Source organism: Trachurus trachurus (assembly GCF_905171665.1).
Source record: "Trachurus trachurus genome assembly, chromosome: 16".
Classification (NCBI taxonomy): Eukaryota; Metazoa; Chordata; class Actinopteri; order Carangiformes; family Carangidae; genus Trachurus; species Trachurus trachurus.
In genome coordinates this window covers 25,535,890-25,553,008 of record NC_139902.1, presented here as the reverse complement: position 1 = coordinate 25,553,008, position 17,119 = coordinate 25,535,890, and the positions used below count along the sequence as shown (strand labels likewise).

Here is a 17,119-nt window from a genome sequence, read left to right as displayed (position 1 = left end):
AGGACATTGGAATGATCATTTTACATCAGTATCCCCCACTGACCTCCCACCCATCTTGTTCGTCAGCAATAAACTTAATTCTTGTACAACTTCTTTTTTTCCCTATGGGGTTACAAATAATTATATGCACAGTCCCCATTTCATAATACTGCTTTCAGTAATGTTCCCCATTTACAAAGTATTGCATTGAGAGCAAATTGCAAAAAGGGAGACCAAAGTATCATCAAACAGAAATACGAGTACTATACAAGAATGCCGCCATCCTCATGAAAACATCCACATCTGAGTTGAAGAAAAGAGACAGGGACAAACAGCCACATATGTATGCAAAGCCATGTGTATATGCCAAAATGTGAGATGCAGGGTTGTGCCTGGTTATCACACCCAAATGGTGATTTTTAAGGCTAACAAGTCATTAGTAGCAATCTGCAAGTGACATTTTGGGCATATACAGAAACTGGTACAGCAAATAAGAATACACAAGTGCCTCAGTAGCTATTTTTGTGTCTAAAATGCATCTCATTTTTGTATTGTCTATTGTTTCATTGAGCCTACATTACAGTGTAAACAATATGTGTGCTACACAAGAATGACTATACAATAACATTACAAACAACTCTGATATAAATTTCATTTTGAATTTAAATTAAGATCACTACTCCTATTAATACTGATTGTAAAATAAATTAATGTGAAAGTGGCACCAATATTATTCTTGATTCATTTTTCTTTTTCTTTTTCTTTTTTAACCAATGGTTTTGCATTTTTAAGTGTTAAAACGATGAAAGAAGAAGCTTCTCTTGATTGTCCACAAGCAGCGTTTAGCACTGCGTGATGCACTATTCCAGACACAACAGTGTACCAAAACAAAGGAGAAAAAAGGGTTAAAAGTCGGGGGGTGGGTGTGGGGGTGCGGGAGGGAGGAGAAGAACATGTCTTATTCCTCTGACTTATTTTACATGCTCCGCAGCATGTGATGAACAGTAAAACTTCTTATGGGTAATAAAGTTTGACAGGTTGTTGAACTGGATATCACAGAGCCGGCAGTACTTGCCACTTCCAGAGCCGTTCACGCCTTTAGTGGCCGTGGGCGGCGCCTCCTCGTTCGGGGACTTGGAGGAAGGCGACAGGTTCTCGTTGGAGTCGGCCTGGTTCTCGGTGGCCCACGTAGGTGAGGGGTTGGGGGGCTGGCTGTCTGGCTGGGGCTGGTTCTCCTGCTGCGGCGGAGCTGTGCCTGAACGCTCCTCGGACTTATGCCCCCCATTGACGATAACCATGCCCCGGTTTTTGGGCAGTAAGGGAAGGGGCTCCTTGCCAGGGTGGGGGCAGCCATTAGCAGCAGGCTGCTGGGCCTGGTCTCTGGTTGTTCCCGTCTCTCCTCCTCCACCACCTGCACCTCCTCCTCCTCCCCCGTTTACGCTCTGCTCTTGTTCACTGGCCTCTCCCTGCATCACCGGTCCCCCAGTCACATAATCGGTCGGCTTTATCCCAAAATACGGTGATATTTGCTCAGGACCTTTCACCTTCTTTATTGCTCCGGGATAAAGGCAGTGGGGCAGAAACATATTCTTGTTCTCATCTTTTGATGGGATGAGCTGGGGCTCAGCAAAAGACTTGAGTGCCGACACAGGCCCCAGGTGAGGGGGGAACATGCCTCCATTCTGCACCATAACCTTCCCATTGCCATTCTTCTCACATTTGCCTGGGCTCTTATCGTAGACATCATCGGGGTTGTTATTGCCTTCACTCTTCACATCTGGGAACATGCCTGGCTCCAGACTGCCAGTCTCATTGTGTTGTTGCTGCTGCTGTGGCTGTTGTTGTTGTTGCTGAGCAGCAGCAGCGGCAGCGGCGGCGGCGGCGGCTGTTGCGGGGCAAAAGTTCTGTTTGTGCGCCAGGTAGTTCTCCACTTTGTTAAAACTTATCTTGCACACTGCACATTCGTGATAGTCCAACAGTCTTTTAGGAGAGCTACATGTCTTGTCGGGGACTGGCGAACACTTTTTGCTGAGATCAATGGGGGCGTCCAGCTCCTGCTGCTCCACAGTATTGCATTTAGGAGCCAGAATTGGTTTAGTGACAGTCAGAGAGGCCTCCAGGTGTTTGGGTACCATACCTGGGAAGATGTCACAGCGGGGGTGGAAGCGGTCGGCCAGGCTCTCTACAGCTTCCTGGGATGTACAAGGGTTCATAGGAGGAACTCCGAGGAAGCCCGGCTGACCCATAGGGGGCCTCTGGTGGTCCTGGTCTGGGAGACACATCTCGTACATCTTCCTGCGCTTACGGGTCCTCATGGTTCTCTGCATGGACGGCACCTTGTTGGTGGACATACGTTTCATGGGCGGATCGTGACGAGTGGCGCAGTAGTACTGCTTGTGGACCATGAAGGTCTCGTGACGACTGAAGGTGATGTTACAGGCTTCGCAGGTTGTCTTGTTTGGATCATTGTCACTTTCCACTAAACCTGTACTGGGGCTTTTCCCCTCCATCTGTTTGCCGTTCAGCCGCTCCTCAGCCCCAGTCGGGGTCGAAACCTTCTTCACTTGTCCAGGTAGATCTTTCTCAGGCCCTTTCGCCCCAGCATTGATCATGTCCAAGACATTGGAGTTCAGACAGGCAGACTGCATGAGGTGGCTGTCGGCCTCTGTGGGGTGGCAGCTAGCCAACATGCTAACAGAACTGTGACCACTGTTGGGGCTCACCGCCTCAGGGACCTTATCTGAGAGGGCGGAGAAGTCGGGAGACTTTGCCATGTGCTGCCAGCGACTGTTACAGTAGTGCTTTTTGTGGACCAAATAGTTGTCCAGGTTGCTGAAGGTGATATTGCATTCGAAACAGGTGGCCCCTTTGGGCATAAGAGGACTGTAGATGACAGGGGGGTAGCTGTTCCCTCCATGGCGCAGCCTCCGGTGAACTAGCTCTGACATTTTAGCCAGAATCTCAGAAGCCTGCGGGACTACTGAAATGTCTTGGGAGAAAGCAAACTGAGACAAGAAGGGGCCCATGGGAAATGTAGGCATGTTATGCTGCACGGGGGAGGAGGCCAGCCGGGGGCTGGAGGGCTCAGACTTGATCCTTGTGTAAGAGAAACTGGCTTTACTGCCTGGGTGCGCCTCTCCCTTCTGAACCGACAGCATGGGCTTCTTCTCAGCCTTGTCAGCCTCTCCGTCTGTGCTGGTCTCCTTGTTGAGGGCCCCTTTGGGACTTCCCAGCAGAGCATCCTTCCTGTTGGCCAGCTCAGCGCGGGCCTGCTGCTGCTGCTGCTGGAGGCTTTCCTCAGGCCCCCTGGGGGAATGCTCGCTGCCGTCGCCTTCCCTGTGAAGTTTGCTGCCGTGCCCATGTAAGTCCTGATGCTGTAAGAGTTCCCTGTGGCTCTGGAAGCTGATATGGCAGTGATTGCATCTGAAGGCCGCCTGTGACAGGTGAGACATGATGTGATGCTGGAATGTAATAAGAGAATCTGCCGTGTAGTTACAGATTGTGCATTTCAAGCTGGTGCCAGGAGGGAGGCTCTCTTCCATTTTGACACCTGTGAAGGAGATAAAAGGGAGAAATGCTCAGAATCTCGCCTCCCACTTCTCCTTTAGAGTTAACTGTGGAAACCATCAAACGCTCATGCATTATGCCAAGCTTATTCCCATCCACTAGATTTTTCTTGCTCAAGGATAAACTGTCAACTATGATAGCTGACAGCAGGATATGTATATTTCTGAAAAGAAACGACAGTCATTTCTCCAAACCTGCATCTTTTTTTCCCCCTAAACAACACTAAGACTCTCCTTCTTTAAAAACGGATTGAAAGTAGCCTTCTCTAGACCTGTAATATTAACAAAACACTTAAATCTGTTGTGTTAAAGCCATGACATTGTCACTCACCACTGTGTGAGGTGCTCAAGTGCATTTCCAGGGCCCTCGCTCCAGAGAAGCTCTTGTTGCACTGTGGGAAGGGACAGATACTCTGGGTCTGGTGGGGTCCGGTGTCGCTGTCCTCCACTACCGTCTCTGGCTCCCTCTGTCGCCCACTGCAATAGTACATCAGATGGGCCTGCAGGTTCCTCTCACTCCGAAACCAGATTCCGCACGCCTTGCAGGGGAAAATGTCCTCTGGAGGGAGACAGAAAGGAACAAAGGGGATGAGATATCTGGATACAAACAGTAATTTCATATTTATGCATAAGTATAAAGATAAAGAGTGTGCACACATGCATACACACATACCCCTCTTCTATACTTCTACAGTTCTGACTCTCAAAGCCTGTGTTAAAAGGCTTTTCCAACCAAATCCTCAGCTGCTGCATATCGCTGTGTTTCTACCACTGGGTTGGTGCCCTTTCTCAAGGGCAAACAAGAACACTGGACCATCTGCTTACAGAAGCCTCCCTGTTGAGCTGAACCCAGATAGCCCTCGCTAAGTAAACAAACACACTATTTGCATGAGGCATGTATTTTGCAATTAACACATTAGTTCAAGCCTCAGTGTGTTTATGTGAACCCAAAACTTGAAGGTCGATGGCTCTTATCTCCAGTGCGGAGACTCATCTGGGTTAATCTACGCCCGGCGGAGACGACGCTCCTTGTTAAGCAGGTGACTGAGTGCAGGCTGTGCACTGGTGTGTGTGTGTGTGTGTGTGTGTGTGTGTGTGTGTGTGTGTGTGTGTGTGTGTGTGTGTGTGTGTGAGAGACAGAAAAAACAACAGCATGCGTGTCTAAACAAAAGCAGGTCTCCATCCAGCTCCTGCATGTGCGCCTGTGCGTGGTGGTGGACACTCACTGTTGACGATGGCAGTGGGCAGGATGGAGGCCATTGCGGCCTGCTGCGGCAGGAGCTGGATGCTGTCCAGCAGCCTGGCTGGGTACATGCCCTCACTCAGAGACATGTGGTTCACTGCCTGCAGACGGGAGTCAAAGTCCACCGCAAACGCCACCAGCTCCTCGCCCTCCATCATGTTCTTGGTGGTGGTGCACCACAGTTGGCCACCTGGACAAAACAGAGATAGAGGAGACATTTAAAGGCTTGCTGCGAGAGAAGAGAAGGTTTCGCTGCATGTACACAGGGGCAACCGTATAGTCTGAAATGTCAGGGCATTATGCAATCAAAGAAGTGGTATTTGTATGTGAGGTGAATGGTGTGCACAACATCTCAAAGACTCAGTATTTCAATAGCGTGTTGCATAACTGTGTGCAGTCGATACAGGATGCTGGGGTAGGGCGGAAAGTGAAAAAATGTATTGTTTCCAAAATGGAAAATATATTTCATGCTACGTACTGAATTGTCCTGGGAATTTTAAAATAATAGGCTTAACCCTTGTTTGCACAAATCTTGGTGGAGCTATGAGAAATGGATCATGGGAGAACCCATTATGTTTTTGTGCAGATCTGGATCATTTACTTTGATTTAGAATTTTTTTTCTCTGAGGTCTCGTTTGTGTCTTTGACAGTGGCCGAAGTGGAGGTCTGGGCTCCACCGAGGGTTCCTCTAGTTTCTTATTTATTTTCAGATTCCTGCCGCGATGCTCGCACAATGAAGGTCAACGGAAAAAATAACATTTAGAGGATTCAAGAGCAACGTGCTTTTCCAAAATCAGTGTGCAAATTACAATGGATAATTGACAGCGTGATTTCAACAGTTTTTATGTATACTTCCACTGAAATCTCTTCAAACTGAAGTCTGTAGGTTGTACACACTGTTGAAGACACTATTTTTTTAAATGACACTTTTTTTTCTATACTATTTACAGATTTTTTTTTTATTGCTTTTTATTGTTATGGCAACAGGATATCTCTCTTAGACAAATCCCCTCCTAAAAAAACAACAACAAAAAAAATATGGTCAAACCAAATCTACGAATAAAGGTAAATGTGAAAGTGTGCGTTTGTCATTCGGCTGAACCTTTTTAAGGTAATGTATTTCTTTATACTGTCACTCAAACGCCTTTTGTTGCTACTGATGTTCCTATCGAGAAGCAAGGCAAACCTCAGCTGGGGTAAACTGTAGCCTACAGTGCTGTTGTCAGCCAGAACACTGAGACAGGTCCTCCATATTATTAGATTGTTGTGTTTTGGGATTAAGCATTCCTCTGAAATCTTCTGAACATATTCATTAAGTCAGAGAAAGGGGGAGGGGGCAGGAGGAATGAAGGGGGGTAGAGGGAGAGAGTGAAGGTTTTAGCTTAGATAATATTTATCTCAGCACATGACAGGCTTTTCAGCTGCACTTCATTTTCCACTGAAGAGATTAAAGTTTTTAATATGACTATTTACAGAAATCTGGCTGGGGAGATAACAACAAACTATGATACACTCCCGCTAAATGGCAGAATTAGGACATTGTTTCTGAGGAAAGCTGGACAATTAATTAAAGCACGCTGTTAGCTTTCAAAGATGTGCAAACATACCGACGGAGTGTCAGGCTGAGAGGGGACATGTGATTTGAGCCCTGGCTGATGTGGAATAAAGAGAGTCCTTAGGAGAGGTGTGAAGACAGGGGGACGGAGCTCCAAAGCCCCCACACATGTGAATCACTGATTACTCATGTTTACACAAAACCTATGAATCACCAGGTTTAAAACCAGCCTGTAGACGCGGTGAAGGTTCTTCAGTGAAGCTCTGTATGAAAACAATTCACTTTTCTGGGGATTTACTGCGAGTGGGAAAAAAAAAAAGGGGTGGAAACAGTGCCACCATGTCTTTACACTTAACCACGGCATGTAAGTATAAATCATTGTTAAGTTTCAACAATGAATTGCCCCATTATTTCAATTCAGAATTGAATATTTCAGATTTCACATCACAGTTTTGATTAAAACCTTTCTAGCCCTTCCTATCTGCTGGTGAAGCACTGAAAATTAGACCGGCACAAACGTGTCAAAGGAGTGAAATGGTATTAAAATATGCTATCTTTCAAAGTCCCACTTGTATGCAGGCTTCCTCCCCACAAATGTGTGTGTGTGTGTGTATATATGTGTGTGCGCCTGCCTGAGAGTGTGCATGTCAGCGCCACTTTAAAGAGCAGTGCCTATCTGTCGGCCAATCTGCTGTGACGAGACACACACTTCAGGCCGCTCCACTTCATCGTTTTGATTCTGTCATACCACACACTGCCTGGAGAGGCCCTTTGAATTTTTATCTCCTAATTAAAATAACAAAACTCCCCTCCACTGTCTGCCCAAGTTACCATCAAGGTAGATACAAACTGCCACTGACAATGGCAGGGAATATATCGCAGTCACAGCCACAAAACTTTCTCTCCCTCTGTATGGATCTCTCAGTTCAGACGCACCCAGCTTACAAAGAGAATTATGAACTAGGCCCCAACACTCGACACACTGATACAAATCAGTGTTTTTTTTTTGTTTTTTTTGGATCAATCCAAATCAAAGATACTGTATGCTCTCCGCATCTGAAATGGAGCAGATTATGTGGAGTCTGATGAAAATGTTTCACTGCATTCTGACAGCAGAATATGCGCTCAGATTGCATCCCTTCAGCCAAGAATGCTACAGATCCATCTGTTGTGTGTGAGAATGCTGGAAGTGAGTTTTAGGACTGCATGTCCCAGTTTTACTGAGCTACACAAAACACTGAGGCAGCACTCTGCTTATTACAGTCACTCAACCAAGACAGGGTAGTAAGATACATGTGCCCTGGCTGCAGGATTATGGTTTAAACTACACTTAAATTGTCATCAGAATTAGAAGTCATCACTGTTTCTCTCAGATTTAGAGCAGTTTTTTGGGGGGTATTATATATCTCTATATATGATTTGTTTTTGACTATTCACTGAAATGATGGCTGTTTTTCCTTTCAGAGGCTGTAAAACTGAAACAGTCAAATAAATGTGATTAACTCTGTGGCCGCAAACAAATGCAGGAGGCAGGAGCATATGTGTGTGCAAAACACTGCGCACAAGCATGTCATTTCCATGCACATATGGAGATGCAGAGCATAGAAATAGAAAAAGCAGCTGCACGGAGGCATCAGGTGGGCAGAAGACAAAAACAATATTCCATGAAGGAGCTCTCTCGAAAGATTTGTCACGGCTGTTTCCTTGTGACAGCTCGCTCAACGACAGGTGATTCAAATCACAGAAACACAGGTGAGCCACCTATGACAAAGGCACAATCTGCATGAACGAAGGAGGGAGGAAAGGAGGAAGAGGGTCAAGAGTTAGAACGAGAGACCAGAAGCGTTAAGTCGTGAAACTGGGGGAAAGGCAGGGAAAAGTGGAGCTTGTGATTTGCACTTGTTTGCCTGCTAACTGTCTGCAGTGAGCTGCCTTTGTGCAGTGGCCAATGCAGTTGGAATGAAGGCTATTGTCTAAATCCTCCTGCAGAGCACCTGATAAAAGAATAAAGAACTATGACATATTCTAAAAACAATGGAGGAATTAAGGGGAGACAATAGGCCAGCTGCCTCATTAAAACAATCAAAAACGGCATCCTGTACGTAGTCCAGATAATTAAAAACCACTGCTTCCTACAGTCTCTCAATACCATATCCACCGGCTCATTGAGGCCCTGAGACTATGGCTCTGCTGGCTAAATGCCCTCTTCCCTCTCTTCCTTTTGATTAATGGTTTATTTGAACATGCAGTTGAAGATGAACATATGAAGGAATTCATGAAACAAAATTACAATGCAAACCCTTTCCCCCCTATAAGTACTTATAAACTAATCAAACGTCTCAGGATGAATCGCAGGGACTCGGGGCGTGTGTCCCCTCCCCTTTGCCTAAAGCCCTGAGAGATTTAAAAGGGCAGGCATCACAGGGCATTTTTTAATTTTCTCACTTTAAATGACTTTATAAGAAAATGGGTGTGTACAGTATCTGTGTATGTATGGGGGAGGCTGGGAGAATAGAGTATGAGATACTTGAGCAGGAATAATATTTTCTTTTTTTTTTTTGCTCCCTGCAAACCGCTACCACCACCACCATATCTTAATGAAGCCGCAAACAAATCTCTCATGCCTCGTGCAAAAAAAGCTGAGAGACAACAAAGCAGCAGAAATAACAGAAGGGCTCGGATAATTAAACTGGCCTGAAGACAGGTATTCAAATGTTGGTGTGTAAACAGCACAACTCTTTAATAGTTTAGCTGTAAAATGCGTAGTTAAGCACATCAGCACTTGCCTCTCCCATCTGTCCAAACACATTACCGTTGCAGAGGCCATTACAGCACTGGAGTACAGTCCCACTGCACCATAGCCACATATTAGGGGAGGGGTTGAATGGGGCTTCTGGGAAAACTAACACTGGCCTATTGGCAATATCTTGATTGCATCACAGGGTCACGTATTATCAAGCATCACGGTGCACTGTGTGAGATGGGAGAGTTTGAGAGGACATGTTACAAGCTTGACAGCCCTCAGATTCAAATACATGACACCAGTTTCACTGCGTAATTTGATTCCCCCCCCCCCTTGTCAACCCTGATGCTGATGTGGAAACTTCTCTTTTTTTTTCTCCTTGGCCCCTTAAAGTTGTCATCTCTGTAGATTGCCTGTGTGCACACACTGCTGGTCTTAATTGTGAAGTGAGGCCAGTGGTGCCTGAAGCCACAGAGAGGGTTGTAATTAAAGACCTCTACTCTTCTTGTCTTCAAATCAGCTCCAACTCCTCCTGGTCAAATGGGAACAAGCACCTACGAATATCAAGTAGCTGCATGTTGTTAACCATGTTCTTTACATTGTTTCTTTCTGTTGTTGCTATTGTTGTTGTTTTTATCACACAGGAGTAAATTACAACATGACACACAAAACAACTTCCCAGTCAACTTGCCAGGATCTTGTGAAAATATTAATCACAAAACGGTGGATGTGGATGAATAATATCTGTATCTGCACCTGACAGCAGACGGTGCTGCGACACACACTAAACAAATCCTCCTCATGAATACTGGTAAATATTTAGACTGTTTCTGGATCATCAGAGTTGAGCACATTAGTATGACTCATGGCTGTCAAAGCTGCCGTCACAATCCCAAGCCGAAGCAAGCAGGCAGCAGAAAGGAAAACGCTGAGTTAGACACAAGCGGGAACATCATTCACAGGGTCAAACAAGCTTACTATTATTGACGGTACACTAAACTAGAATTAGCTGACTCTACTATTATTTCACTAAGGCAGTGACACAGATTGACTCTCTCCCTTCTCTATCTCTCTTTCACTCTCTTCCTCTTCTGCCTCCTCCTTCTCATTGTTCTCTCCCAGGCCACTAGGAGGCACTCTTCTCATGCTCAAGCCGCAGCCGGTGGATGTTTTTTGCTGTGATGATGCAGAGACGTCTCAGACATGGCAGAGCAGCACAGACGCCAGTCTGCCTATACATCCTCGCAGGTAGGTGCTAAAGATCTTACTCTCCTGAGAAATGCATTTGGATCAAAAGGTATTCTTCTGAGTTCGTTCTGACTCGATCTTTACCTGGAAATGTTGTTTAGTGAGCTTCAAAACGTGGGGCTGAAATGTTGTGTGATTTTTTTCTTCCCTTTTTAAATCTTATGTTTAATACTCTTTTGTCTGTTGTTACTGTGTTGCTGTGATGTCAGTGAGCAAGAATGCCGTAATGCTCTTTAACACGTTTTATAATTTATTTCTGGAATTACAGAATTGTTGCAGACAAAACCCACTTTTCCAGGGAAATAAACAGTGTTCAGTTAATATGTGTTTACAGAGCCCTGACTTGCCTTGTCTCGTCTGACACCCCCAAACCCCCAGTTTTCTCTCCTTTTGCACTACAGTGTCCAGACTAATTTTAGCATCAAGTGTTTTTGCAGATATAGCCAGTTCCGAGAGCTCATGGATGGCCTTGAGCGAATGGCACGCGGGTCAGAATCCACAAATTAAAAAGTCCTCCCAGGGGAGCCTCATACACGCCGCTCTCTCTACAGTATACATTCACAGGCAACAAAGACATAAAAGCAGCACAGCACACGGAACAATGTCATTCAACACACATTTACCAATTGTTTGAAGACAAAAAAAAAAGAAAAAAAATGGAGCAGTGACGTGATTCAGCAAATGTTTTACTGAGTAAAAATGAAATGTTTCACTTTGAAATTAAAAGATGTTTCTGTGGTTAGTCTCTGGAGGTTTGTGCAGCTTTTTCATTACAGTGAGAACGACACTGGCAGGGGGATGTTTGCCTGGTAATAGTGTTGTAATAATTTTTGAGGGAGGAAAAAAATAGAAATGTGAATTAGCAGCTATTTCTGCTCTGTTAGAGAGCAATGATGGAGCGTGACGATTTAGATTTCAATTTCAAATTTATTTATTTTCTAATGAAATTTATTAAATCAAAGGAAGAATAATTAACACGCCAAATATCAAGTGTTTTATTATGACTTTTACATAAACCTTTTTTTCTTTTGCATTTTATGATTTAAAGTTTAAACAGACCTTTTTAAAGATGCATAAAAAATACAGAGGACATTTTTTTTTCTTCATTTTTCCAAAACAAATTGAATGTCCTCTCACAAGCAGTCGACTCTCATTCTCCCATCTTACACTTTCTATACTGCAGGTAACACACATGAGCTCTGTGCTGTCAGTCTGAGACAATACCAGCCACACATTCCTGCAGTACAAAGCTGCTCTCCTCATTAGCTGCCACACACAGTCAGCTCCTCCCTGTCCACAGTAAAGTGGAGTAGACTATTAAAGGGAAGCTCTGACTGGCTCCTCTCCTCTCCTCTCCGCTCCGCTCTGCTTTATTCTTTATTTGGACAGGTTTGTCCCATTGAGCACTCTATTAGCTCGCCTTCTCTGCGGGTAGTGCTGCCTGTGTCCTGGTTGTGGCCAGTCGACATGTGTTTACTGTGGCCCCCGCTGTGGCGGCAGGCTGGTTGGGGGCCCGTCCTGACCAAGCCCTGCTAATGGGACCAGAAGACCCCTCGTGACAGGACGCCGCTGTGTTGAGCACTGCAGCAGACCCTACCCCTCCCTCCCTTCCAGCTGCGGCCCCATGGCCCGTGTCCCCCTACCCATCATGCCTCGGCGGGAGCAGGTGAACGGCGGAGGGCCAAACGGCGGCGAGCTCGGTTTTCCTGGGAGAGAGCAGAGCGCCATTGCCACGCGCCTCAGTGGTTCCTCCAACATGGCTCCAGCCCTACGCCACATGGGCAGGCTGGCCAGTCTGAGTGTGTGTTGAAGTGTGTGGGTGTATATGTGTGTGTCTGTCTGTGTGTGTGTGAGTGTGTGTATGTGGGGGTGTATGGTGGATGCCAGCCCTAATGCAAATGCTTGCCGTTTAAAAAATGGGAGCCTCTCTCCTCCTCTGTCTCTCCTCTTTGGAAAGGTCTATTTTGGCCTTCTGGTGCTGGCAGTTATTTTTTTCCTCTCCAGAAGGACAGAGAGCCAGAGAGATGCACCTGTCATCCACTTTAGAATTCAGCATTATTGATCTGGTCACGAGGGATGGAATTTATGAAGTTATGTGTTTTTCTTCATGAACACTTATTGATTTGTGCCTTAAAACACACATTTGTCTCATTTGCAAAGTGTCTCTGTGCCTTATTTACGACTATGCTAATTTGGTATTCACAGTACAGCAACACACAGAAAGAATACATACACACATACACACACATACACACACACACTCTCTCTCTCTGACACACATTAACACACCAGTCACCGATGCAACATCCCAGCATGCCCTCTGTCTCTGCTCCCCTGTAATTCTACATATTGCTTAAAGTATGTGCTAATTAAATTTTCTGTCGGTTTGCAAGAGAAATAAATAATCTGCAGCTAAAAGGCCTAATTGCGTTTGTCACATTGTGTCTCGGTGGCTGGTGCATCGGGAGCACAGCCGCTGCCCTTGCTCATTGCCATTCTGTCGTCCTGGCAAGCCCCCGCGCTGCCCCAGGTATCACCACGCGGCCATCTGGAGCCGACATCTGTCTCTCTATTGATCACAAGGGTTTAGCACTTGATCAAACAGACTGCGACAGGAAATTGCTCTTTTCCCCACAGAAAAGGCCAATCGCCTGCGTGAGGGTAATAGAGTGGAACTGAGATGCAGCACCAGCGCGGTGGGCAGGCGGGCACAGGAACAGCCAGGCAGGCAGCGGCACGCCGGTGTCGGCCGCTGTGGAGGTGGCAGGGATGGCACCGTGTCCACTAACATGTATCCAGGGCCATGTTTCTAACCTTTCTGCTAAATGCAACAGCAGCATTCGTGTTGTTGTAACCGTAGCAGGAATCTTTCTATATTATAATTTATAATCATGCAATTTAGTAGTTTTCCAGTCTGAGCACATCAGTGAGGATCTGTGTGTGTGTGCAGAAGGCAAGACCATCACCTCTGATTAAAAAACTGCAGGATCTGTCTTTTAAGTCACTCAGGTAACTGTCTCAGCCAACAGCTGTTTGAAAGTGTTAGAAAAGCTGGATGCAAGTGAAATATGCTACATGATACGGACACCAGATGGTGGGAAATTAATGTATTTCTTCAAAAAGGGGGGAAAAAATGAAAATACGTCAGTATTAGTACCGGAGTTACATCCTGATATTTGAGAAGGCCTTTCTGTCAGTTGTTCATAATAATAAAAATACACAATAATGGAAATTCTAGCTGTGTACAAATCTTATTATTATTATTCTTTTTTTTAAATAAATGACTTTAATATGTGACTGAGGAGCTGGGTGTGGTGGGGAAGCCCTGACAAGGCTGCAGTAGTTTCCAGCTCCCTGTCAACCCCAGTGGAGTTCAACACACAATTAGAGCCTGAGGTGTACAGCTCATGAATGTGTGTTACAGTATGTAAGCTGAGGCTGTGGTCCACATCCAAAATACTGGTTTTCCTCTTTGCTCGGGCGTGCTTTCAAGGCACTCACTGTAACATCATGTTTAGCAAGTATGGACAATTTGATACTGAAGGTGACATTTATTCAGCATTGTCGAAAATATTTAATTGTTCCTGCAGAGAGCGAGATATGTTTCCCCTTGCCTACAGTGCTGGGATTGTCCTTTGGAATATGATGCAAATTTGGGATGAAGCAACTAATTTCTTCCTCGCACCCCTGTACACCCGGTCCACCCCCTCCTGCAATCCTCCGCCAGCCCCCGCCTCCCCAGACACGAGGATTCTGATTAATCGTGTGACCGCCCCTCGTTTTGCATTTTACACAATCTCACGGCGCCACGGTGAGATGTGTGAGGTGTTGTGCCACTTTTGGCAAGCTGAAAAGATGTAGCCCAAGGAAGAACAAGTCGAAAGTATGAGGGAAAAAAAATATGACCAGGGGACGTGATAAAAAATTATCAGCCAGTGTGTTTTCCTGTTTGGTTTTAATCTACATTTAATTAAATTCTTATCTGCTGTGTGCTTATGGCTGCATCTGAATGGCGAGGCTGCATTCATTATGAATGGTAAAATTGAACTCAGTACATTGTGTGTGGCCCAATAAAGAAACAAGACTCTTATTGCAGTGCATGCACAAGCTCCGACAGACATGCGGAAAAAATAAGTCAATTAAGATCGGTCTTTAAATTACTGCTGTATCAAAACAAGGGGCGGGAGCATGCTCCATAATAGAATCCTGACAGGAGAGAGAGCACAGTTGACTGTTGTTAATATACATCCCATTTGATACAGCCAATTGTATTAGCCTGTTTATGGAATGCACACAGTTGATTCACACTAGATTTACTAGTCTGTCATGATAGTTCATAATCGAGAGTGCTGGGGGAGAAAAAAAAAGTTGACTTCTATGAATGTGGAGGTCAAATGAAAAATGGCTGAGCAGTATAATAGGAGTTCCTCATAAAGATTCTGCTGGTTTATCTGAATGTTAGAGGTCAACAGCAAAGGTCAATGACAGAATATATGGACAATATGTGGGCCAGAGCAGATACTGAAGAGTTAAATCCAAGGGAGTACAGACAGGGGAAAAAAAGGAAGATTCAGCTCCAAAATTGTAATGCTATTGACAAAAGACACACAGCTTATAAGGGGCGGGCGGCACTTCATAAGCTAAGAACAATATCCCATAGGCAGCACCCCGGAAAACGTCGAAAAAGACCCTGAGCCGATACTACAAAGTTGGGCCCCGGCAAAATCCCTAAATCTTCCCGTTTGCTTATTCCGAGCAGCGTGGGGGGAGAGGGAAGCTCCCTGCTGCCTGCCCATGTTTACAGAGCCGTTCTCATCTCTAGGCCTTGCTCATCCACGGCACTGACACACGGTGTCGACATGATTAGGGGTCTGTCTTTGCATAGGGCTGCGTGTGTGTGTGTGCGGGGGGTGGAGGATCGGCAGATGAATGACTTTGGTGCAACGGAGAGGGATCACAGCAGATAATCGCTCCCGACTGCTGCGCCGGAGCTCTCAGATCTGGTCTTTAAAATAATGTTCGGAGTCAAGTCTCTCCAAAGCGTTTTTTTTTTTCCTTTTTTTTTTTCTCGCAGGTTATCTTCCGCATTTTATGTTTGCTGTTTAAATCTTAACAGGACACAAGCAGCAAGAGAGAGCAAATATGTCTGGAGTTGGAGGAAGCGGAGTGGAAATGTTATTGCGAGGGGTTAAGATTAGCTGGAGCAGGGGCTGAGGAGATGAAACTCCCCTCTACTCGAATGGCTTTCATTCCTCGAGAAAAAAAAACTTGGGATGTTGAATTTAACCTTGGGAGGCCGGATCCCTGTAAGAAGTATGGAGGGGGATAATGAATCTGACCTCTCGCTAAAACTGACATTATTCAAAGGCTCAAACACAAGACAAACACCAAATCTACTTAAGTACATTTAAATACAGACCACCACTCGCACACAGACAGTGTGAATACAGTACGACATAAATTCCAATATCATAAATACTGCTATCACACAAACAGAGGAGCCATAAAGTACGGCTGCCTGTGTCTGGGACTATAAACCTCTGGCGTTGCTCATAGGGAATAAACACACATGCACAATTTACTGCACTAGATCCCCCCTTTGTTTATCTTTTAAATAAGCACACTTTATCACTCTCCTGCATAAGCAAATTGCATGCAATGTGTGTTGTTTTAACATTTGATATGCTGTCCAGAAGATTCATTTCTCCCTACGAATTCAATTGTCTTTGCAATATCCTGCTGCCATAGGCATCAGGCCCCATCACCTGTTCGTTATCACTGGCCGTCCTGTTTGGGAGCTCTTGAAATGGTGCCATGGCATTGACTCTCAGTTAACAGCAGGTCTCTGAACTTCTCACGGTTGATGGCGGAGGCTGGAAAATTACGCTAACAACTAATTAACATCATAAAGAGCGTTTAAATGGACGGACGACACCTGCAACCTTCATTTGCACACGCTAACGCAGAATTACCTGTGTTTTTATTTTTGCAGATAACACATGCATTTTTTAACACCTTTTAGAATATTCATTTCCGTGGCTGGCTTTTGAATTGGCACCACTGTCCTTTTTACTATGTACTGTAAAAAAAAAAAAAAAAAAAGAAGAAAAAAAAATGAAGCCACCAGGCCAAAATAATAATTGTCAACACAGAGTGCTGGCAGAATTCCTGAAGCCTTTTTTTTTTCTTTAGTTTGTATGCACCTTATAAAAAAAGTGCACTGCCATATTCTGTGCCTGAAATAACACAACCCCAATTCTAATTGCTATTTGAATGTAAAATATTTCCAGGCTGCAGACATGGACCTCCAGTTACTGGTCCGAATAACAAAGTGCTGCCTGTCAGTCTGAGACACTTTGCTGGCTGGCTGAACTAAGCTGGTTTAGACTGACATGTCTTCAACAGTGGCAGCCTCAGCTTCCTCTCTGGCAGGGCTGCTGCATGGAGTCCTCTCTCACTCCAGCCCCCCCCTCCTTCCCTCCCTCCCTCCCACCAACCCACTCCCACTCCCACACCCCACCCACCCAGCCTCAGAGACTTTCACTGGAGATGACCACAATACAGTCAAGTATCCGTGTTCACGCCGCTCTCTCTCTCTCTGTCTCCCCCTCTCCCTCCCTGTGTCTTTTCCTTTAAAGGTCTGAAACAGCGGCTAACTTCCACAGGACGGTAATGCACTCACACCTCATTACAGAGCCACATTATGGACTACAGCAGTAATACGGCTTTAATCTTCTCCAAATCGTTATAAATGTCAAGCTGGGGCCAGGGACTTCCCAGTCTAC

General features: G+C 45.3%; 1 protein-coding gene across 1 annotated transcript in view; it reads right to left on the bottom strand.

The window, feature by feature from the left end:
- Positions 1 to 950: 950 nt before the first annotated feature.
- Positions 951 to 17,119, bottom strand: part of zfpm2a (zinc finger protein, FOG family member 2a) — a gene marked incomplete at its 3' end in the record, with an annotated part of 116,862 nt that continues 100,693 nt past the window's right edge. Inside the window, exons 6-8 of the mRNA XM_083990197.1 lie at positions 4,772 to 4,978; positions 3,877 to 4,104; positions 951 to 3,529 (exon numbers count right to left, since the gene is read on the bottom strand). Of these exons, the coding sequence (XP_083846323.1) occupies positions 951 to 3,529; positions 3,877 to 4,104; positions 4,772 to 4,978 (3,014 nt within the window). The remainder of the gene's footprint in view (positions 3,530 to 3,876; positions 4,105 to 4,771; positions 4,979 to 17,119) is intronic.